Raw genomic sequence first — 26,104 nt, forward strand, 5'->3', positions numbered from 1 at the left:
AAAAAAAAAAAAAAAAAGAGAGAGAGAGGAAGAAAACCTAAGGCGGTGGTGCTGGACAGGACCAGTCAGAAAGAAAGGAGCAGGAAAGGGACAGTAAAGTTGAGAGCAGGAAAGGATGAGGGGAGGAGTGGAAGAATCAGGTGGGAAAGGAGGGGCTGAAATACAAACGGGTGGGTATCTGGGGGAGACAGGAGGGACTGAAGCCCCTGGACACTCCTGTAGAACGAACGGGCAGCTGGCCGGAGATGCTAATTCAGCGCTTTAACAAATCAATGCCACTTGAAAAGTACAATGAGAACCCTCGCCGGGTAGATGTCAAGGGACTGAGAAAATGCATTCTCAAGTAGTTCACATTAAGAGGGAATAATGTGTTAATTTATAACTCTTCACCCTATACACTCGGATTATCTATCTGTGTCAGCGATTTGACTTCTTAAATTTATCAAAAACACACGCGAAGGGAGGCCGACTCTGCTTTCACCACTGGGAAAGGGAGGTTTAGGAAAGGCCCGTTCTGGGTAAACCACTCCCCCACCCACCCACCTTTGGCTCTAGTGTTGGTGAGGATGGCAGGGAAGAGAGGGCTCCTGCAGGAAGATCGGGGAGGAGGGAAGAGTGAGTGGAGAGGGGAGGAGGGGAAGAAACCCGTGGTCCAGTTACTAAAGCAACCAAGAAAAAGGCTCTTCCAGTCAGTGGTTGATTGCATTAGGTGCCATCCGTCAAAAGTGACACAGAAGAGAAGAATAACTTGAATCAGCAACCTGAGCTGCCATCATCAGAATTTACTTTGGGGAAACTTCCTTAAGTCTCTCAGTACACCCAGAGGAAGAGAAGCTGCTGACAAAAGAGACCGTAATTAAACAGTGCTCTTCCATGCCACCAGAATCCCACAGATGGAGCTTATCAGACTGGATATGAAGAGAGGACCAGCCTCATCCTATTTGGTTAGTTTTGAAACAGGGAGGAAAGAATCTACCTGGCAGAGACGTTTATTTCTTAAGGAGAATTTGCTCTATGAAACACTGAATTCCTGAGATGGTTTCCTATATTATATATGTATGTCTGTGTGTGTTCGCACGCATGTATGTGATACATATATGTGACACATACATGCATACACACACACACACACACACACACAATGTAACCTACAATATGACAATAGCAGTTTCTGTCCTGACACTCAGAAAAACTGTCAGTAATTTATGCCGCCTAAATCCATGTGTTATGTGACTTACCTTCTCAAGGTATAATAAGCATTGTCAATATGCAATGGTAAGTCTGTTTACAATTTTAAAATAAATGGAAAAGGGTACAGCTCATGAAAGTGTTTTAAGATCTTGTCTTGAAAGATAGGAAGGCAAAAGTGTTTCTACATATTTTCACAAAGTAGCCACATTGTAACTGCTTTGACTTTTAAGATTTCTACACACACACACTACACTATACTCAGCAGTGTTTGAAGCTACAGGGGTGTTTTTATTTGCTATTGTACAACTGCAACAGAGTCTGCAGACTTCCTATTATTTTGAGGACATTCATATGCAAATGAATGCTGACAATGGAAATGAGATGCTACACTAGATGGACAACCTTCAACATTTACTTGAAAAAGGCAGAAGTGTCTCACTCCCTGAAGCTGAGCTCTTCTCCCTTCCACCACTGGGTACAGAAAGGAAGTGAAGGACAATGATGGGCCTGCCTCCAACTTCCATTGGCTAAATATCATCTTCCAGAGACACACAGAAAACAAACCTTCTTTTAAGTTTTGCATCTTTCCTATGACAGTATTGCATAGTTATTTTTAAATGAACACTGATTAGAAAGTAAAACAGAGTACAAAGCCAAGAAATTTTATACCTGCAGTATGCCAAACTGTCCTACATAATATGGTTGCTTAATTAATTTTATCTACTTCAAAGGTGGTAATGATAAATTTCCTGAATCAAGACCAGAGAGTGCACCATGTTTCTTTTTCACAAAAATCTTAGGAAATTCACTACCCTAGACAGTGGATGTGCAGTGCAGAAGTATCACATACGTGTGTGTGTGTGTGTGTGTGTGTGCATTGTGTGTGTGTGTATGTGTGTGCATTGTTTGTGTGCGCACACATGCACATTTGCCTTTCTAGAGCCACTGTTTCTATACATGAAGCAAGATTAGCCAATCCCCAGGACTTTTTTTTTCTTTGCATCAATTACCATTCCTGTCCTGTCCATCCAAGCTACTACCAATTCTTATCATTATGGTACCATAATCCCCTTCTCCTCTTCCCCTCCCCCACTACACTCACCTAAGGGGTTAAAAGACTTCAGTACATTTGTGACTTGTCAGTGACATATAATACCCAGGTCCTTCATGCAATCAACTTTTACTTGACATGTATTTGCTCATCACAGGACCCACATTACTACTGGGAAAATGAAGAAAAACCTAAATTAACACTTGACATTCAATATGGTCAAGTCCTTAATTGGCTGGGCTTCCTGAGAAAGCAATTTTCTATTCCCCAAACTGTGCGCGTGTCATGTGTGGAGTGCAGCTCTTGGCCATCACTGCTGTCCCTCGCTCCCTCTAATGAGAGCAGATGAATTAGTGCTACGTGACACGATTTGAACAGGGCTGCCTCCTCTTCCCCTCCCCCCAATCTTTCTCTTACACCAGTGACAGCTGTGTGGCAAGAAGAAGAAAGAGAAATAAAATAGAAAAAAAAATTCGGTAAAAGATCATTTTTAAAATTGAACCTTAAATGTCTTGTTGAATCTGAAGCTAACAGGGTCATTTAACTGTGGAGGTGGGGGATGGACTGTTATAAAGATCAGGGGAATTATCTGCATATGGTTGGTTTGGGTTGTATTAAGCATGTTTTTTTCCATTCCAGGCTAGTTGCAGTATTAGATTGAAGGAGTCTAATTAAAATGGAATTTACATCCACTTAAAATGTTTTTTTAAAGGTCTGGAGAATGGGTCAACTAGAAGAAAAAGGAAGTGATTCTAAATGTAAGATAAGCATACATATATAGAGAAAACTTCCTTCAACATTTGGGTCACAAAGAACATACAACACAAACTCTATCACTGTGTCTTGTTTTCAAATATTATTCCGTGTCTGAATTCAGTACTAGCCATTCTATTTGAAAAATTTTGGCTTCACGCCCTTTATTGTTGAGTTGCTGCAACAAAAATTATTGAACCACTGGTTTTCTCCCATCATTTTGGAGAGGGAATACATTCTTCTCTTGTGATACGTGTCTAGCTCCGTAAGAAACATGAGGCTAGATGAATGGGAGGAAGGCCTGAGAATCTGTCCTAGCCAAGACTCAGAAGTATGACTTCGTTATTTTGAAACCAAAGAAGGAACTTTAAACGTCTACATGACTTGCCCACTGTGATGTACGCGGATGGAAGGGAAGCCGACCTGGCTAGTCAAACATTTGAGAAGGTAGCCCCTCTCAATTTTAGATGCGGATGTGTAGGGAACAAATGGTGTCACAGGCACCTCAGCACTTTAGATCTTTGCTGGCTTTTAGACAAGAGCCGAGGTAAAGATATCCACTGTGGATAGAAATTATTTCAGAAGGTATGAACCCCAACCTCAGGTAAAGCATGCAAACCAAAGCCCGTTCACCCGCAGCTCCTCCTAAGGAGGCTCATCATGGAATTCTTTTTAAACTCTGGTTATAACTTAAGTAGCATTTTAGTGAGCACACTGCTAAATTTAATGACTCGGAAAGATAGATGGCAGCTACTTATATACTATGTATAAAGTAAAAAAAAAAATCTAATATTGAAAATGTAATTTCTCTATTTGATATTTGTGAGGAAAGAAATATATATATATATATATATATATATATATTTCTTTAAAAATTTCCCCCTTACAACCAACAAGCCTGGAAGACAGTGACCTAGAAGACAAACTGTAAATAATTTTTTTAATTGAATTTTCAAACTTGCTGAAACATCAGAAATTTTAGACAAAAAGAAAACTTTAAGAAATGAGAATAATTTAAAAGTACTTTCACAAAAGCAAAACAACACACAAGATAAATGCTCTGCATAAATTATCCATCCTGTGGTCAAAGCACTGGTATTTTAATATCATTAAGATTCCTTGAAAAATGCACTTGGGACAGCTTGTGAATGGGCATTCTGTCAGGTGTTTAAAAGAACTAAGTAAGGTAAGTTTAGTATTCTGGGAAAGCCACACAGTCTGATACATCCAGTTAACTGCTACAGTAGCATTATCACCGCTCAGCAACAAATGGCAGTACATCCTGCCAATAGCGCGAGGGTGACCTTTGCAATGCTGACTACTCCGTCAAGTCCCATCTCTGAGATGCAAGGCATAGACAGCAACAATCTATTAACTGACGTAGGAACGGAAAACCAGAAGGCTCCAAAGTAACTCTGCTTTTACCACTCAGGAAAGAAGGCCTTCCATTCCCTGAGAAGAGAGGGGCACACCATGCGATTCGGCTGAGCAGTCCATTGGCTCCCTCTATTCATTAGCCTTTTACAGTGGGAAACATCAACCCAACATTAAAAAACCTTTTTAAAAAAGACTTGTTTATTGATTATATGTAAATACACTATAGCTGTCTTCAGACACACCAGAAGAGGGCATCAGATCTCATTACAGATGAGCCTCCGTGTGGTTGCTGGGAATTGAACTCAGGACCTCTGGAAGAGCAGTACCAAGAGCCATCTCTCCAGCCCCAACGTTAGCAACTTAACACATTCTTTTCTACCCCAGCCACACTTCTGTGAAATCCCAACAGGAGTGGAGTGGGAGAGATTAAGGAGTGGAGTGGAGAATGAATTTCAAAGACATGAGTTCTAGGTCAAGGGATGAAGAAAAAGCTGTTGATATTGTTTCAGAACTTTAAACCAATTATGACCTATTTTTATGCATGGGTAGTGTCCTGCCACTACCAAAAGGATCTGTCTACAGAATTCAAGGGGGCAGCAACAATGGGTCAGGTGAAAGGACTCTGTAAGGAACTGAGAAGTTTCAAGTTTCACCTGGTGATAATCAGCTATGAAATAACATGTTTTGATGAAAAAAAAAGTTAACTGTGACTATGGCAAAGTGACATGCTTAAACTTGATATTCTCTTAGGGATGCGCAGGCTTTGAAGCTCATAATAAACCTGAAATGGTTCTGTGGAATGTTAAGTCTTAATGCAGAAGGTCGGTGCCACTGTCATGCCTACACAGAGGTATGTCAACTTGGAAGTAGCTGCACTAAAGCTCCAGGGCACACAGAACAGAGAGTGTACCCTTTGATTGTACGCATTTTATGGAGAGTTCTACTTTGAACTCTAAAAGAAAGCTGCAGCATACCCCTGCCTAGTTAACACAGCTAAATATGGTACTATACCTTTCTCAAAAAACATAAACGCATCAGAGAGGAAAAAAAAAGATGGTTTTAAACACCCCAGCACAGGTAAGGACTAAAGTATTTATCATACATTCAACACAAATGTTCTTTTATAAAACCCAGTAATATCCCAGGGGGTGTGTCACCTTCTCTTCCAATTGTTCCCTTTACTATTCTAGTATTAAAACTCTTCCCTCCCCTTGTATTAAAGATATTTACTTTAATTCCCAGTTGAAAAGTTTCTGGAAGTGCTAGTCACAGCTGTGTTGCTATGAACTTGCTGAGAGAGGGGACACACTGAGGGAGGCTTCATTACAAGCTGCATCTACTCTTGACTTGAGACACGTGACTGACTACAAGACTGGGAAGTGTTAATATCTGATCTCTCCTCCAATCCATGGCTTTTTTTGCAGTTTTGGAAGCAACTGAAGAGCTTGTTGTGTTTCCGACAGAGAAGGTTCCCTTCTGGTTTCTGACCCTGACAAGACACAGAGATCAACAAGACCCAGGGCAGAACCCTAGGCACACCTTGGTTCCATTTGCACATCATCTTAACAAGATGCTCTTGTTTCTTGTTCCCACGGAAATCAATAACAGGATGACCTTCAATTTGAAATCCAAACCAATTAATTACCCGTTCTGTTGGAAATGTTGATATCTGATTTGCCTGGAGAATTTCAATTATGAGTAGCTTATTTCTTTTAAAGAGCCCCTTCAAAAAATATAGACTGACATTGAAAGCCTCAGCTTATACAATATAAATGATGTTTTCTTGAAGCAGGGATATACTATTGGCCTTGCACGAATTAGTATGGGGAAGTTTTCCCCTTGTGGTCCATCTCTTCCTCGTGACATCATAATCAATGGGACTGGTAAATTATAGCAATCCCACAAAGAATCAGGGCCAAGATTTCACTGCTGAAGGTGAGGTGAAATGCTCTTTATACTGGAATTCAGCTTTTCATCTTTATCAATTATTGACACAAATTATGGGATTCTTTTCAGAATTTAGGAATTTTCTATTTCGAACTCTAAAATTCTTATATCTCTACTTCTAACTCTAAAATTCTTTTCCCTACTTATATTTAAGTAATGATTATTTTATTCTGTCCATAAATTTGATTTTTCTTTGAATAGGATCATAAAGAAAAGGCTATACATCAAAAAATAACTAAAAGCAAAAATATGTTTACTAAACTTACTCATTTTAATTGCAGGGGGAAAAATGAACTCAATCCATCCCAGTGGGGAATTCCCACAATGAATGATCACACGCAATGAAACTATTATCTTCATCCATTAAAATATTATCTAAACCAGAGGTTTCTATCTGGCAGCCAGTGGCTGAATATAGCCTGCAGATGAGTTTTGTTTGGACCACACAGTTTTTTAAATATTTGAATATGTTGCCAAGATTTCAAAATCATGAGATTTCACATAAAAATTGTGTTTCTGGCTTCTCATTAAAGAAAAAACGAGGTGATCTGGCAACCAGGAGGCCTACGTTCTCACCTGGCAACAATTCTCTGGACCCCAGGACTGCCACCTCAGTGGTTAGAGGGATGAGCTTTCTGGTCTACCATAGACTCAACCAAACCATTCTACTAGCTTAATATTCATCACCTCCACATGGGCATTCTAGGTAACTGTCACCCTTTAAACTTTCATAACTATTCCAGAAAAGCTTATAGAATTGTTGCCAAAAGAGAAAAGAAAAAGGAAAAGAAAGGAAAAAAGAAGAAAAGAAATAGTTGTTCTAAAAACAGATATTTAAATAAATTTCACGAGTTTATATAATGAATGACAATGGATGCACACTTTATTTCAAAATATAGCTGTTCCAGTTATAAGTAACTATGAGGCAGATAAAACCCAATTTCATAACTTAAAACAAAATCTAAGTAGTAAATTTCCAATCTATAACCTACACTCATCTAGGGGTGTGTCAGACTTTTACACGGGTTTCCCATGAACTCCATTCTTCCTTGCAGCCTAGAAAGGATGCCCATACAAACTGCTACTCCACGCATCCTCATCCCTCACCTTTATACTTCCCTGCTGGAGGTATCATGTACACCTAAGTGAAAAATGGACCCTAATATAAAAATAGTATATATCTTTAAGGCACATTTCAAGTCAACATTTAAGATGCACAGATACCGTAACAAATACTAATCTTTAGTTGGCCCCATGTGTATGCATCTGACAATACACTTAGATAGTCATTACTGAGGGTCCAACAAGTCGTGTCGGTTGTTTGTTTGTTTGTTTGTTTGTTTTGATTTTCCAAGACAGGGTTTCTCTGTGTAGCCCTGGCTGTTCTGGGACTCACTTTGTAGACCAGGCTGGCCTCAAACTCAGAAATCTGCCTGCCTCTGCCTCCTGAGTGCCCGGATTAAAGGCGTGCGCCACCAACGCCCCGCTGAGAGTTTTTTTGTTTTGTTTTGTTTTGTTTTGTTTCATGTCGTATTTTAAAATGGCTGCTCCTTAAAGCAGATTCCTACGACAAAGTTGCCATGCATTTCTAACCTTTGGATTTTTTATTTAACTGGAAGCAAGTGCAAATATTTATTTACAGTTCATAACTTCCAATCAGGCATAACATCGCAGCATTTAAACCTATCAGTGAATGTTACAATCAAGTTTAAATGCCCTATTTATCACTTTATCCAACCATATTAAAAACAGGTTATTTTGGGCTGGTGAGATGGCTCAGTGGGTAAGAGCACCTGACTGCTCTTCCGAAGGTCCGAAGTTCAAATCCCAGCAACCACATGGTGGCTCACAGCCATCTGTAACGAGATCTGACTCTGTCTTCTGGAGTGTCTGAAGACAGCTACAGTATACTTACATATAACAAATAAATAAATCTTAAAAAAAACAGGTTACTTCTGATTAATTACTGTAGCCAAGAAAAACTTAGATCTCCAAACTGAATTTATGGAGTATGCTACGACTGGTCATATATCACAGTATCAGAGTATCAAGACTTAGATCACCTATAGCATACTGGCTTATAATCATTCCACACACTTGAAAGAATATTTAGATGAGATGTTTGAACTCTATGAGAAAGGTCTTTCTTCCTATTGTCCTTAAAAGAAAGGCATCACTGAACATACACTAAATATACTTTACAATTGAGATCTAATCCCAAAATTTTCTTGACTCTGAACTCCTACAGCTTGAAACAGTTGACAAAATCATAATGATCATACTGAATTCCTTAACTCCTAGGTGAATAGGGAAACAGAAAATATGCTAAGTCTGGGCACCATGAATGCAGTTCTAGTTGATACTCAAATGGCAGTGATGCATTCCTTATGGGAAACGTTCGTCCTAATTTCTATTATGTTTGAAATTTAAGCAATTAGAAACAGACACCTGGAACTCACTTATTAATTTATCTCTTCCCGCCCCTTTTACACTTCTTTCGACATCCTTTCTAAAGATGCCTCTTAAATTGATGCTCTTATATAAAGGGCCTTGGGCCAGTGTTCACCATTTTCTTCTTTAAAACTCCTTGCTGGAGTGTAGGTCTGACCCTATCTCATCTTTTTTAAGACTACAGTTTCATTTTTATAAGTAAATTTCTTTAATAATTAGTGATTAACAGTAGAAAATTAAAATAACAGTTCTAGAAAAACATTTTCTTCCTATATCATTCCAAAATAGCTTTATAAAGAAAAAAACAAAAGAAAAGAAAATCCCCCTTGATGCCCAAAGCCTTTAGGTGCAGGTCCTAATAACCCTCAGTTAAGGTCATAACATCATAACTACACATACAGTGTCCCAAGCTTGATGGATTTTTTTATAATGTACAATTTTAAAAGATGAAAAATACGCATATATTAACGAATGTTTAATTTTATTTAATCTTTCTTTATGGAGAGAAAAATTCTGCTGTCCTTTAACTCCACCTTTCCCATACTAGTCACTAGTTCCTGCAAAAGGGTGTCCCAGTGCAGGCTCCAGTTAGGGTAGCAGGGATATTCTACAGACGTGCAGAGCAGGCAGGCATGGGAGCAGCAGGTTATCAGAATCTTTGGAGGCCAGGAGCCGTTGCTTTATTAAGAAATTGTATAGAGTAGCTATTTACTCAAAGGCAGAGCAGCCAACTTCTTGCTTTCAACAAAAGAGTGTTTTTAATATAATGAACATCCAGGCTTCTCTGGTCATGAGAGAACCTGGAATATATTATACATGCGTGAATGTGGCCGGGATGTAGGATATGGGATGTGCTTCCTATCAACAGATTAACACTTCATTTCTATTACTCTAATCTCACCACAGGCTGTGAACACTTTCTTTTTCTTATTTGAACAACAATGGTGCATGAAAAACCAAGCTGACAGGCAGGCTGGGCTCATTAAATGCACAAGGCCTTTATTCCCATAACACATCTCACCTGTATGAAGCCAGGGTTCTGGTTTCCAGGCTGCTACTGAAACAAGCCCTCCCAGATGTTGGACTTCTGACACTCCCTATCCTCTTTTTCGCATAACGTACAATAAAGATCACAAATAAAGCAAAAACGAGAAAACTCTTCATATTCTGTTTAGCACAAAACAGCACTGGCAACATATTTTAAGATTCACTCCCTCCCATGATCACGTGCCAAAGGTCTTCAGGAGAACGAGGCAAGATAGCTGTAAAGGGAAAAGACAAGACACCACAGGTGTGAGCTCACATCTCAGTGTGGTGTCTCTTTCTTAGTGTAATTTTTACTTGGAATTTAAAACTTAAAAACATGACAGTTGCTTCTAGAAAACTGCAGTTCTATGGTTGGTGAAAATGGCAATTCACAAAACAGGAAAACAATCACACCAGCTCTCAATCAATGACACCTAGCTTCATTTAAAAAGCTAGGCTCCTATCTCCGAGGCAAGGCTCTATGTTCATCACAGCACAGGAGGAAGGGGGCATGCTTAGGAACACAAAGTTCTATAATCTAAGGCACTGGCCTATCCCTAGGGTGGGATGTTTGCTGGTGGTGGTCCTTCTGTTTGTAAACTCATATACTCTTTGCATTTGAGGCAGCTATTAAAAAACTCCCCAACATTCCCAAACTAAATCATTTAAATGCCTTCAACCAGACAACCTAACAGTCCTACCCTGCCTGTGTCTACATATCATGTAGTACAAATGTACAACTCCATGGCAATACTAGATTTGTAACATTTGCTATAGAAAAGCAATAAGACTTTGTCCCAAAGGTCCATAGCAGGACTTCAGTGTCAGTTCTATCTGAAACTCTATCTTTATATATAAAAAAGAAAAGGACAAAGTGAAGAGAGTACTATGTATTACCCAAGTAACCTAGCTGAGTCTGCATTAGGTTCGACAGGAGGTCAAAAATCCTCATGCTTGCAGGCATCATCACTGAAGGGAACTCTGGTGAACAAACTCATAATGTAATGTCGCAGCATCTTACAGAGCACAACCCTGACCCTCTGCCCTGTGGAACTGGCAGAGGGCACATCAGTGGGCCATTCCCTTTCTCATGCCTACTCACGTGTCCCACACAGCCATCCTAATGGCATACCTCAGTGACATCTTCCTTGCTTGTAATTGTAATGGAAGAAGAGAACAAACATTATTAAAACTCTGCTAATGGAGATTCCCATTTTAATATTAGTTTTGTTATTATGTTAAGCCAGCTGAAAGTAATTATTTTTGTCAGGTAAAATACTCATTATCCTGAAGTTTTTCTTTTTCAAACCCCCAGTTCAGACACAATGATCATCAAATGTAAATCCTAAAGAATTGTCTGGAGAACTAATAGCCACCTTAATAAAGTTGAAAAAAATCCACAGCAGTCACATACAAGCACACAGGTGAAATACCAGAAGTCCTGTCTTTCCAATTTACAAAAATGTTTTTGTTCTTGTTATTTTTAACAATCTCCATGCCTTTTTAAGACAATGAGTTAAATGTATTACATACAAAACAATGATGAATCCCCACATGTAGGACACATGTTTTAAATATCTGTTTCCTAATAGCATGTTTATACTGGCCCTGCTACCATTTCAATTGTTCCTTTCGACGTCTGAGCTCTCACTAGCTGCAGTTTACCTCGGGCACATCTCCTGATGGTCACCCTGCTCTTTATACCTTTCCTACTTCTAAGATGATAACCTTGTGTGGTGTTCAGTCCAGGTATATAAAATGATAAATCTAAGAACAGCTCCTAGAGAAAAGGAAGCAAATTTTCTCTGCCTCCATCTTTCTCATACAGGTTAAGGGACAAACTGAACACCTACCAGTAGCACATCTGAGTGACAAGCCCTAGGTGTGCAGCCACCCCTGATTTAAAATACTCATCCGTAGTAAAACCAGGATAGCCCTGTCACTGACATGTGCGTATGTGAGGACAGCACCACATTCCTGCACTTATCTGAATGGCAGATTGGCAAAAGGATGCCTGATTCAATGGTTGTTACTTTCAAGCGCATTTTAATTCCGTTGCATTAGGCAAAAAGAGAGGCAGTAAAACTAAGGAGGCGATTGTATAGTGAGAGACACAAAGGTAGAAGAGAGAAATGAACTCTATGGAAAAGGAAACGGCGAGTAAGAACAAACTAACCTTGTCCTAAGGCCATTAGGCAAATGTCTACCAGCCAGAGAAGAAGAACAAGAGTCATAACTCAACACCCTGCTCTGACCAAACACTACAGACAGCAGCAAAGGAACACTGCAGCTCCTAAGGATGGGTAAATAAGATGTCAGCTGTGCTCAAGGGAATCCGTGGTTTCAGTGAGTAACTTCCTACAATTCAACATTATTCTTCCTTTACGGAGAGAAATGAAAAACTGATGGGCTTAATTAAAGAAAAACAAAAGCATATTATATTGTTGTTAAAGGATCGATTCTTTTTCTTAATTGGAATGATGATTAATAAGCGGAGAATTTGATTTCTGAACTCCCTGGTTTGAGTAAGGCATTGTTTGCCTACAGTGCTCCCACTAAGGAGGGCTCTGACTGCAGAAGGAGACAACACTCTCTCATGCCCGCACCCCATGGCACAAAATGCTGTGCGCTGTGCCTCATCGAGAGGACACTGCACTCTGCCCTCACCCAAGTCCAGTCCGTCATAAATGTTTCACCGAGGGGTGGAGTGTACACTGTGAAGTCTGTGAGGTTTCCTACAGGGAAGGTACGAATTAAAAAAAAAAAAAGAATCAATACTTTTATTTTTTCCTATTCTCTAAACTTCCTTTTAAGCCCAGGGAGGGAGATTCGGTACAGGTCAGGCTTGGGGGGGAAATGTAGGCCCCAGCCACAGCTCCAACATGATCTTAGTGATGTCACAGCACATGCTTTCTTCTCTCCAGGACGATTTTCATCCTGCCTCCTCTGCATCTTGACCAGCTTGTCTTCCAGGATTCTCCTTCTGCTACTTATCTTGTTTCCACAACACAACCTAAAGGCTACTGCTCCCACTCTGCACCTCTTCCTTTATTTCTCTTAAGCTTATGAGAAGTCAAAGTTCCTTGAGAGGGTATTTGACTCCCCTTTGCCTCTAATCCCAGGTGCTTCAGAGGATGAGGGGAACCTAGCAAAATGTGGACACCAGCTGCTCTCCTGGAAATAAGAGTGGCATCAGCTTTGGCAGATGTGCGTGACATCAATCATTCCCTACGACCCCAAACGCTCTTCTGGCCAAAGCCTAGAGAACAGTGGTTAGTGATCAGCAAACGTGTATCACGAAAGGCACATGGAGCAGAACTCATGCCTCCACACACACATCACAGTAGATGCTAACCCTTCCAAAGGAAGGAACTCCTGGTACCATTATAACCCATGTTCTTTCAACAACAATGAACAGTGAGTCCTAGAGAAAATGACTTTCACTGAAAAAGGTATCCCACGATTCACCAATTCGGTTTTCCTTACTGCACAGAGTTCTCTCTATATACTCTGGGGGAAAGCCGTCTCCACCTAAAACAATTTAACCACTGTAGTTGACTTATGAATACAGGGTAAAGGCAAGTTCCAATTTCCTCTCCTTATACTTTTTATATATATATATATATATATATATATATATATATATATATATATATATTCTAGTCCTCATTACCAACTTAGCCATAGACAGGCATTACCTACACGTACAAAGTGAAGACTGACCAGAGCAATGCCCACTGTGTCTCCCTTTAAATAAGTGTGTGCAATGTAGAAGTTGGGAAAGAAGAAACCCTAGGGTTTTGTTTTTCACTGAAGTCTGTGACGCCATCTCACTATCTGTAACGGGCTGTTCCTTTGGAATCAGCTCCCGTGTCACAGCGACCTGGCAAACTTGAATGCTTTCACTATCACTGGAATCCTTGCAATCCTGCCTTGGCTGTGACCCATTCACTTTTGTCCCAACTTCCCAGAGATGCCCTGCTCAGCATGTAATGAAGAAGGGAAGAATTGTCATGGCTCTTATCTCTGACATAGGTGTAGGAAGCTATGTTGTGTTGGAAGCCTAAGTTTGTCCTGTTATAGTAATCAATCTCTATAAAGCTACTTGGTTACACATAACAGAAATATTGAAAAAATCATTTCAAAATGATCTCCAACTATGCTTACATTCATTTTAAGTGCTATATGTTGAAAATAAGTTTTAAGTTGGTGACTGAGTTTATACATGTGTATACACATCTGAGGATCTATTTGTACATACTTAAGTTACAATAAAACACACATGGGGTATCATACATACAAGGCCTACTACATTCCCAGTTCATTATATAGTACACAGAGCTGTTAAGTGAAGTCTGCATGTTAACACCAAGTTGGAAGCAAAGGCTGACACACAGGTACTCACCTCGTTACTACAATTTCTAATTCAATACTGCTAGGATAATTATCCAAATATTCCTACTTACTTGTGTGCTACAGTATTAAGATGAATGTCAAGGATTAGATTTTAATTTCAGTATGTACCTATCATTAACATTTCAAAACAAAGCACACCATCTCTCAACCTAGGGGATCTAAAACGGAGGTGGCAGCATGCAAATTCAACAAGCTAAAAACTATTTGCCACCAAATATAAACACCTATTTTACCATAAGGGTGAGTCTGGTCAAATTAATCCTTTTTAAGTAAGCTGTGATTACCCAAATACACCAACTATAAGAAGGAAATAATAAAAAGGAAGAAGGGGAAAATAGAGAAGGAAACCTAGAAATGGATGCTGCCTCTCAATGAAAGCCCTTTTCAAAGGCCATTAACTATCAACTGCTTTCCTCTTAGCTCTGATTAAACAAGACTGTTCAACCTATGTAGAAGGGACGTCTCGTTTTGAGGAGAAGATTTAGAATAGAAATGTATTGCAGGAACTACAAAGAACAACCTGGCCACAGCACACAGTTCAGATACATGACAAACAAGAAATGCTGTGTGTGAATCTTTAAAATTGTTAGAGATGTTCAAATTATTTTTGGAGGGTTAGGAACCACAAAAGAAAACACACATCATTTCCATTTTAACTACAAATCCTATGACTGGAACTGGGTTTGTTCTCACGAACTGAAAGCAGTAAAAGACTACTGGAAGAAAAAAATGTATTGAGTGCTCTTGCAAATGAATTCCAAAAATGCTCTTATACATTTTTTATATATCTTTTAATCATTTCTCAGAGAAGTGCTAGGTTTTATACTAGTCAAAAAGTTTACTCTGTCCTATCTCTGGTGAGCAGATGGTCTGGTATTAATGTAAATCACTGATTTAATTTTTAGCCTTCTTGATTTTGTCCCTCACCTATCTAGAAAATGATTTCTCTGGTGATAACTAACACATCATGCTAATGAGAGAATCTAATACACAATAGAAAAATGTCACTACTAATAATATTTGCATGAAGTTAAATAAAGCAACTGTAAGAGAATGTCAGACAGTTGTTCTTTAATAAGACACAGTTTCACAATGAAATTATGTTGTTAATTTTGTTACATCATTGGGTGAATCCTAAATTACTCCATAATGATGCACAGCGTCATTTATAATTCTAACTTAGTATTTCACTCTACTCTGAAAAGAGACCTTATTAAGGGATCTGCATTTTATTTGAAACAGGTTAAGTATACCTGGGCAATAATAAAAGGTATAAACAACTCTGGTAATACGGGAAAAGTGGACTATCACCATTACCTGTACAGTGACATTTCTTAAAAAGATTTCGATTAGATCAAACTATACCTTCTCTTGGAGGAAGCTGTAAAGATTTGATTTGCTACTTTCTCAAATACACAAACATGTACAAAATATGTAGAAAAATCAGCTTCCAAAATATGATTTAAAATATATATCTTCAAAAAGCAAGCTCCTTTCTCCCTACCACCTCCCCATTTGTCTTTTTAACAATACCTTAGGAGAGTATCCTGAGAAAAATAACCTTTGAGGCTTTGGAGATAAGGAAAAAGAGAAAACGGTTTTGGACATTATCAATTCATAACTGAATCCAGAACTCTCAGCTACAAACGTCAACAGCTATACCTTTCAAGGCTCTCAAGTATCTGTCTGTAAGAAAATGTTATGTTTCTAAACAACAACAACAACAAATCACACTTTGATTTTAAAGGAAATAATGTAAGGTAGGGTAATGAAGTCAGGAAGTCCCATTTAAAGCTTTAAGGGGAACAGACTTCACTGAGTCTGAGTCAAATCATTTGCTAATGTTAGATAAGAGGAAGGATTTACAGGTAAGGCTATCTAACTTCATTCAGGGGAAATGCAAGATGCAGACTGTTCCATGCCTCTGCCTAGCTTACTTTTAGAAGACACAGACCTAGATTACTAAACTTCAGTGTTCATCAAACATTCCCAAGCATGCGTTTTCTTGTAGCTAACACCATATGTGGTGAGTTCTCTACAGCTCAGTCTTTAAACATCATACACTGGCTCTATTCATCAGTCTAGTCTAACACTTAACAAGGTAGTCAAGGAAATGTAACTTTTTATTCTACTATAGAAAACAGTGAAAAACTGTATTTAACAGATTTCATTTGCTCCATTAGCGAAATTTTTACTTAAGAGATTAAAATAATCAAGCAGAAAAGCCTCTTTTATCATAAAAAAATTAGATATATAGAATTCTGCATACTTGATTAAATTAGAAAACAACTTTTTATCTTTAGCAAAAGCTGGCTTAATGTGGGTATTGAAACTATTATTCTTCAAAATTGTTGACTTTAAAAGAGCATTTCAGGAACTATCACACACACACACACACACACACACACACACATGCACACACTCTCTCCCACTCACACACTCTTAACCAGTGCTGCTGGTCCATGCACTGGTTAAGCTTGCACATCACAGACTTGTATTTAGACAGACTTTAAGACTACACCACCTGAAATGGTGTCCTGAAAGAGAAAGAAAAGCACAGCCACACATGTAAACACATACCTCCCCCCCCTTTACGACTTCCAAAATGCACAAAAGATAACTACTTAGTAACTGTGAAAGTTAATGGGAGGCTGAGCATCACTAACACCACCGAAACAGCAACAACCAATAACAAAGAAACTACAGTCAAATGGTCTCCTCACAATACTGTCCAAGACTGTGATTCTCATCCTCTGTCATGGTGCTCTGTGTTATAATCTGTCCACTAAGCATGGATGCCTTCCCTGTGTCTTCCTTCTCCTCACAGGCACTGATGCTCACCATACACATGCATTCACACAGGTTCATACAAAACACATCTCTGTAGCCCCCCACAAACAAGCACCCAGAAAACACCACGGTGGGCTGATCATACAAGTTTCTCTATGAGAAATTTAAATTATTTCCCCAATTCTGACCTATTTCTGTGTAATTTGCTTTTATTTCTTTTAATCCTAAATGTTTTCCACCACTTAAAGTCTCCTTAGATGCAAATCTACTTGGAAATGGGCGAGTGCCCAAGCGGCAATCTAACACCATCTATGTGGTTCAATAGCCATTTATCAATTGATCATTATCTCTATCTGTTTTATTAACTCTTTTTTCACTAGAGGGAAAAACCTAAAGCAATGTAACCTTTCAAAGTATGCATGTACATACACATGCCACTAACTCCAGGGAAACCCGGGTGGGTGAGATCCCAATGTTAAAGTGGGACACACGTTATTAGGTCCTAAGGTTAGTGAAAACACACTTTGTTCCAACAACCACAAGAGAGCCACCCAGACAGAAAAGTGCTTCAGAAAAGCACCTCGCAAAGCCTTGTGCAGACGCAGGGAGCATCTCTGTCAGACAAGAAAGGAACTTTTCAGGAAAAAAAAAAAAAAAAAAAGGATTACACATAAAGACTTGCTTACTGAGTTTATGTTGATTGCATTTAAATCCCAGCTTACTGGATCAGCAGTTATCAGGGTCCCTCTACAGGATGTCAAAATACACCTTATTCAAATACATTTCTCCAATCTAAAACTGGTGGATAAAACTGTTTACCAGTTAAATGTTACAAGAGCCGGGCTTTATGCACTCTCTGGCAAATGTTATTTCTAAACTTGTGACAGTTTACAGCCTTGAAAATTGTTTTATTTCATTACCAAACATTTAAAAATCTACCCCCAAAGTATTCAATTTCCGCGAACTCTCACATACAAAAGAATCTATTAAATAGCAGTTGCAGTTATTTTAAATGAGTGGGGCAAGACCAATCTTTAAACAACCGCCATCTACTTAACATCCCAGTATATTTGTCAGTACTACTTTGGTGCTTCGTGGATGATAAACTAACTCTTGCTTTGTATGGGTTTGGGGTAGGCTTCTGAAAAGCAAGACGTGTCTAGGAGGGAGGCACCAGGGAACTTCCCTCCCTCACTTGAGCACAGTCCAAGAGGAAAGTTTCTGGGTTGTTTCCCCTTCGCTTCCTCTTACCCTCGCTCCCCTGCGGAGCCGGAGAGCCAGCAATTGTGCAAGAGGAGCCCGGCGCGCAGGGCGCAAATCACCGAGCGCTTGGTACGGACGGCTGCGGGTGATTAATTATCCGTCCGCTGCCCTGGCGCTCTCCGGGCGGCTCTCCCGGCAGGGTAGCAGCCGAGCTGCTGGCGGCGGCTGAGCGAGAAGCGGCTCTGGGAGAACGCAGGGGCCGCGCCGAGTGTGAGTGCACCGCGCCGGGCGGCGGGCGGCGGGCGGGTGGCGAGCCGAGCGGGCTGCGCCGCGGCCAGGGGAGCACGGGGAGAGTGAAGCCACCGAGAGCCGGAACGGAGGCCGAGAGCAAGCGGGAGCGCAGCCTGCCGCCCTCCGGGTTGACCCGGCCGGCAGGGAACCCTGCACAGCCTCGCTCAGGTCTGAGTCCAGCTGCTCCAGACACCAGAAGTCAGACCCGCTGCTGTGAGGGGCCCGCGCTTTAGGACTGTTCGCTTGCAAAGACCTACTTCGAGACAGCAGACACTTTGACCAAGTCTTTCACATAGTCAGAAAGATCCATTTGTTGAGTAGTGGCTTTTTCTCTTTTTAGCGGGAAACAAAGAAATAAATTAAGGCTTCGCAGGACCCAGGCTACACACGGTGAAACTTTGCAGCAAATGCCTTTGCTTTCTCTAACTTCGATGTCCTTTCCCCCATTTTCCTTAAGGACCCTTGGGGAAGCCAGGAAGTAACACTGCACATTCCAGTAGCACAGAAATGACAATGTATATATTTTTAAATTTCAGAAACATTTAGAAAGAAAAGTAGCAGGAAGAAAAGGGCACATAACAACTCGAGGTTTCTTTAAAAAAAAAATGAAAGTAACTTACCTGTTGGGACATTCTGAATAAGAGGTTAGTATCAGCGTTTTGCCATGTCCCCATGAACCCTGGTTCAGCCGCAGTTGTTCTGGTTCCGAACTGCATGGAGTTGTCAGTACAGGAGTCTCTTAAAGTCAAGTCTCTTGCCCTCTTTGGCTCTCTGTCTCTCTGTGTGTCTCTTTCTCTCACATCCACTTCTGCCTCTTCTGACTGAAAAGTGAAGGTGGATTTTTTGAGCTTCTTGGCAGCCAGTAGCAGGAGTATACTGTAGTTAAGAAGCTGGCTGAACTGTGCATTTCATTTGGGAAGGGGGAGATCTGGGGGAGGGGGGGTCAGAGCTTCCTTCGCACCTTCTGCACAGATATCCCTATCATTTATGCATAGATTGTGACTCCCCTAGCTTGCCTTTGCTCGGTTTAACAGCTGCCTGTCAGGTGTGCAGGCAGCACTGGAGACCCAACCATCAGCTTCAAACCCTCAGCCACTGCATGTCATTGGATAGCAGAGCTAGGAGTCACTGCACTGTTCCACTGTCAGGCACCAAATGACACCCTGCACTAACCCCTCTCCAGACACACAGATAGATACACACTCGTGCGTACTCCACGAAACGCCACGATCACTACCCACAAGGCCAGGGGAAGCCAGGGCCCTTCCCTGGGAATTTTCCCCAACAATGCTTTCTGCTGTAACATGTTATATCCAACACCAGTCTTTTCTTTAACACTTGCAAGAATATGACACTTAAATATTTCTAAACATACTGGAAGCAAGTGAAGTATTCATCTGGAGGAAAACATAAAGTTTGCTCAGTTGTTTTTTTAAATATTAGCTGCCACAAGTCACACCGTAATGCTGGGCTATTTATAACCACATATAAACTCATAGAGAAAATAATATACAGAGATTTGACCTTATATTCTAAAGGGTGAACAAGCAAAGCTACCAGTTAAACATGGAAGATGTACAATAAACATATGAAAAAATAAATATATACCACTTAATAGCCAGCACCTCAAGCCATTAACTACCAAACTGAAGACTAAGTAAAGAGACCCTGAAAGCAGAGAAGAAAAGTGAATATCTTTTCTTAAAGCTCACAAGCAGAATAAAATCCTTTGTTAAAGTTCACAGGTAAGGCATCTACACCAATCTTTTAAATCATAAAAAAAAAGGCAAAAGATGAAGGAAAAAAGAAGTCTGTCCTATTTCAGGCAAAAAAGTAATGCATATAAAAATGCCATTTTTCATTTAGGATCTCTATGGAAAGTTCTATAATGTTTCCCTGCCTGATGAAATCTAACCTTGATAGCAGGTCATATTTTTAATTAAACCAGTTTTAAAACAAAACAACCATTTATTAGATAGTATTTATCTCCCTTATTTATGGAAAAGCAGAGCTGAACAAAATCCACTGTACATAAACACTGTAGCTTCAAAATGGAAAGCTAAATTCATGCCACCTCATAAAAGTAGTCAGCAGGAAAAGCCATCCTTCCTAAACTTAAACTGTAAGGAACATTCATCTTCAGCCACTTACAAATACTGAGGACGAATGTAGCACTCTGCTTGCTCCTTCTTAACTAAAGAATAACAATAAACCTTCCTCTCAGAAACAACAAAAGAAACAGAAAAGCGTTTCGATGGCAGCCTGTGTCATTAGTGGACAATGAGAAAAGATGAGCAAGCCTACACTATGTTGACACAAATGTGCCTTCCCTTCTAGAACTGACATCTCCTGAAAGCTTTTCTGTTAAACTTCCCTCCAGTTCACCACCATTAAGCACAAAAAAGTCTCAAAAGAAGCAAATTCAATATCTGAAAGGAGAGGAACAAGAACCCAAAGAATTGTTGCCTTAAAATATATTAAGTCCACCTGTGGTCAATAAAAATCTTCTTTGGCGGGGGAGGGCGGGAGAAGCCCCTATGAGTCAATTGTCAACGGTGACTGTACCTTTACTGCTATTACCCACTTAACTCCCTCTAAAATTTGCTAGCCTCTTGATTTCTGAAGTGGCACTCAGTGCCTCAGTCAAGCTGCCTGCTCAGCTCCTGACCTTCCCACTAATGGCTGTTATTTGTGGGAGGCTTAAGGACACTGTCAATAGCAAGCTTCCTCCTCGCTCCCCTCAAGCACTGTGTATCGCTCTGCCTGCCTGCATGTTCTCTCTTGCCTCTTCTGCTTCCTCTCCCTCTCTCCTTGTCCTTCCCCTCCTTCCCCACTCTCCCTCACTCCCTCTTCCTATTTTTCCAGCCCCACCCCTTTTTCTCAGTTCTGAGATCCTCCTCTTTCCCAGGTATTCCCCCCAACCCCCACGCATGCAGGCATGCACACGTGCACACACACACACACACACACACAAAACACAAAAATCAACTGGCATGCAGCAGCAAGCACCTGCAGTAATAGACTCTTTTATTAAAACTGTTATTCTGCAAGACTTGAAATTCCCCATGGATCGGGCCATGTCAAAGCCGATATAATTAACTAGAGGCTCAGCAACGGATCAATTACCAGACAAGCAAGTGATAGTGAAATCAATGAAAGATCATCAGCCACATTATCAGTGTTGCAACTCATTAGGGCAAAACTGAGAAATGTGCTCAACGCGAGCCCAAGCAAGGTGGCATTACAAAACAAAGGGCTAATTTGGAGACCCTGCTGTGAACAATCTGTAACAGAATTAGCCTTTTTTCCCCCTAAACTGCACAGCTCCATAACTAAATGTGACAGACTGAGAGAAGCAGTTTATTAAGACACCAACCCCAAGTTTATTTAGTTCATAAACTCTCTCCTAGAAAATCAATACAGTCTGTACAGGGTTATTAGGTTGACTAGCTAATACATCCAAATCTGCTATGCCCAGCCATAGTCCTCTGACAAAATGCTACCCAGTGTATGCAAACCAGTCTCTCGCAGACTGCAAGGTCTAACTGAACAAGTCTGCAGCAGAACTATTATTACCTGAATAATCCTGCTGTAGCCACGCCTTAAAACATCAGGATACCCTCGTAAGATTCACAAGAAAAAAAAAAAATCACAACAATTACACAGTACTGTACTTCCTAGAGGGATTTTGTCAAACAAAATCTTAACTACTTCCTAAAATCAGTTAAAAAAGGGTAGAGGCTTCCTTATAACGACGCCAGCCCAAAGAGTTAGCCATAGATAAATGTGTTAAAATGAAGCACACACCTTGAATGTTTATTATGCTTTTGTAAATTTTACCTTTAAAATCCTTCTTTTAATACATTTTAGAAAACAAAACTCTGGCCTCTGTAGATATTCCCAAAATATGTTCTGTAAACCTGCCTTAAGGAAATGTAGAACCTTGATGGTCTTCTAGCCAGGAATAAGAGACATGAATAAAGACGCAGGTCCAAGACAAACAAACAACAGAACCAAGGCACCAAGATATCATCTGAGGGCTTCCATTGGCTCTACACTCTGTAGTTACAGAACAGCCCTCTGAAATCATTTGTGTCTAAGTTATTTACAACTAGGCCACTGGGATAAATATCATTTTCACAATTATTGCTTTCTTTTTCCCCAATTCAAAGTCATGTAGTTCAGATTAGAGGATCACAAGTCTGAAAGGTCACATGAAGTTTCTCACATTCCCTGTGACTGAGAGTTAGGCTGTGTATGCTCAGAGGTCCACCAATGAGCTCTCAAGGTCAAGAAACTGTAGAACTAGGAGTGACTCCTCCTCATAACACACACACAGCAGTAACAGACACACAGACACACACAGACACACACACACACACACACACACACACACACACACAGGACTCTAAATACTTTTATACCAGTGATATAAGACCAGGAGACTGAACAAGGTTAGGGTAAACAGCTTTGGGAATGACTAATGATATTTTAATATTTAAAATGTTTTGGTTTTGTTTTTAAAATACAAAACAAAACAAAAAACCCAAAAAACAAAAAGTCTGTACTATTAGCATGCCATCAGTACACTCAACTGGCTTCAAGATCCTAAGTCCTAAACCTTAATTAACAAAAATAGCTCAAGTTCAATTTACAGATGCTACAAGTAAAAATTTGTTTCTATCCGGTACCTTATCAAACATTTCACCAGTCATGTTTCTAAGTAATATTTTAACAAGTCAAGCATATATACTAACCCTGCACTATATGCACACACTTTGGTAGTAATTAAAAGTTGTAATTACAGGAAATTGGTACTTTTAAACCCCTTTTTGCACATAACTACACACTGTGCATGTACCCTCAATGAGGTGCAATTAGTTACAAAGAATCTGCATCTCAGTTAGCGTGGGATAACAAGACTACAGGGAGATGCAGTGCAGTTCCACCAACAGAGGAAGGCAGTATGTTCTTTCCTGTTAGCTCTGTAAGCAGTCATGCCCACAAGTGACTGCCTAGAAGGTTACTATCTTTTCAGTATTTTTCAGTGAGGTGAATATGGATCTTTCCATCTATTTTCTTGAAAACTATACATTGATGCAAAAGTTAGTCACAATTACTGAAGGACCATGCCAAAGAATGCTATATTGCATATATTTTTGGAGTAGACTAGTTTGTTTATTGTGTTGCTTTTTGTTTGTTTGTTTGTTTAAGGGGATATAACCCATCAGTTCATACATACACACACACACACACACACACACACACACACACACACACAAGGTCTTACCATGTAGTCCTGGCTGGCTGGCCTAAAACTTACTATGTAGACCAGGTTGATTCCAAGAGATCTGCCTGCCTCTGCCTCTGCCTCTCCAGTGCTAGGATTAAGGTTGTGCTCCACCAGACCCAGCTTTCCCTTTCTTTTTTGTATTTAATTTCTTTAGTCACTCTGTGACTGGGAACCCAGAAGCTATGTAAAGGCTGGGGTTCTGTGCTAAGATACTCAGGCCCTGCACTGAGAAAGCACTTGAAGGTTTTCCTTTTTTTTTTTCCTCCCTCTTTCTCTCTTTCTCCCTTTCTCCCTTTCTTCTTTTCTTTCTTTTTCCCCCTAGCTATGACTACCACAGCATAAATCCTGAACAAATATAAAATAAATGTATGGTTTGTGTACACAGTTTGAGAAGCATCCCCAGGACTTCTGATGGCTTACAGAGCCATACCTGTGATTCCCTGGGTTCAGTTCAGCCGCTGTTAGCAGACTCTGTAATCTGTAATGACAGTGTACTGGCCTTTGCTCTTCCTTTAGTCACAATTCACTTCCAAAGCTTGGTTAAGTACAGAGCTGGGTTAAAGATCAGTGGTTTTTCATGTGACACACGCTGGTATTCATCTAATGGCTTGTCAAGACAAAACTGTCCCTGTTCTTGCCAAAATAATAAAAATGACGCTCCATGTCGCATGACAATCAGCACTTCCTCATGGTGAAACAACTTGAGCTTTCTGTAACTCATTCATTTTATAGAAAAAAAAAATGTTAACTGGCTATCTAACCTCAGTGCACAGAATCAGGTTGTCATTCTCAAATGCCCCTTTCCTTCTCGGAAGGCTAAGGCAACATGTAAACTGGCCGCTAATCATATGTAACTTTACCATACAAAGTAAGGCTAAAAGCTCAGATTCCTCGTGCATTAAGGCACATAACTTAATATATGCAAATTATGCAGGAGCAGCAGGCTGGGCTCAGCCACAGAGGTGGGGCAGGCAATTGAGGAAATGTCATTTTTCTTGAGAACAAAGTGTAGGACTTGCTCTGCAACATCTGTTGGTCTGTGTGAAATGTTAACAGATGTCTTAAGTGGAAAAAAAGGAGAAAGAATTAATAAAGGAAAACTCCTCTGAACAGATAATCCACCCACATTTCCATATTCCTAAGGTAGAAAGTTGACAGCAGCCTTTCCCCTGTGAAGCCTGCCATCCTTACTTTATTGTGCGGTTTCTTTTCCGACACAAAGTTAAGAAGGAACAATTTTGACTCGATATAAAGAATAGAAAGAACTAAAGCTAATAACAATTTCAATTTTCAATTTTTCCAATTCTTTGTGTTTGCTTTATAAGTATATAGTTATCTATGTTTATTGCTTTCCCTAAACTCACAGATACAATTTGAGATACAATTTGATGAGAGGACAGTAAAATATTCGTTTCCCTTAAAACATAAAACCCAAACATAGTGAATACACAAGCAAATGTATGTGCAAGTTGTGGAGAAAAGAAAGGAGGTAAGATTAAACAGTTCTTAAGATCAAGACCTGGTTGGTTGATAATGTTGTTCATTTGAAATGTAAATAAGTAAAATAACAAAAAACAAAAACAAAAACAAAATAATAATAATAAATAAAAGATCAAGATCTGTGTTATCTTTTGGGTTTTATTTGGTTGTTTTGTTTTTTGTTTCTGCTTTGTTTTGCTTTGATTTTGAGACAAGTTCTTCTACAGAGCTTTGACTGTCCTGGAACTTACTATATACACCAGCCTGGCCTCAACTCAAACTCACAGAGATCTGCCTGCCTCTATGAATTATCTTCTTTAACGTAAAAATACTCATCGTTACAATTAATTAAGATTCACCTAATATTTACACCTAAATCTTTGCTTGCCACCTGATTTCCAATTTCTTTCCATTACTACCTTTGTAAGAGACAGACAACCGTATTTTAGTTGCCAATGATTCCAGACAGTAACATCTGACAATCATGGATCCGCAGGTTTAAATTTTAAGGGACCAGGAAAAATTTTATTTAGCAATTGTTTTTCTTGTTTGAGTTTATTAGACAACTGAGCCAAGTATGTAGGTAGAAGTCTTTAACTCAGGTCTTTAATTCAGGTTTAAAGATGACACATGGGCAGGGGCTATATAGTGGTCCCAGCACTTGGGGGGCAGAGGCAGGCAGACCACTGTGAATCTGGGGCCACTTTGATCTGCATGGTGAGTTTCAAGGAGAGAAGGATCTTTTTAAAGATTCTATCTTAATTTAAAAAAAAAGATGATTCATGCAGGCCAACAACTAAATGTAACCAAGTGTCATGTGTAAATGATCTGAACTA

The 26,104-nt window shown here is 39.8% G+C and overlaps 1 protein-coding gene across 5 annotated transcripts in view; it reads right to left on the bottom strand.

Moving 5' to 3' along the window:
- The window catches only part of Bnc2 (basonuclin 2), a 402,776-nt gene that overhangs the window by 255,361 nt on the left and 121,311 nt on the right, over positions 1-26,104 (bottom strand). For all 5 annotated transcript variants that reach the window (XM_029476262.1, XM_029476261.1, XM_029476260.1 and 2 more), the window contains one exon: positions 19,117-19,317. In XM_029476262.1, coding sequence (XP_029332122.1) covers positions 19,117-19,317 — 201 coding nt within the window. The remainder of the gene's footprint in view (positions 1-19,116; positions 19,318-26,104) is intronic.

This window comes from Mus caroli, chromosome 4 (genome assembly GCF_900094665.2).
Source record: "Mus caroli chromosome 4, CAROLI_EIJ_v1.1, whole genome shotgun sequence".
In the NCBI taxonomy this organism is placed as follows: Eukaryota; Metazoa; Chordata; class Mammalia; order Rodentia; family Muridae; genus Mus; species Mus caroli.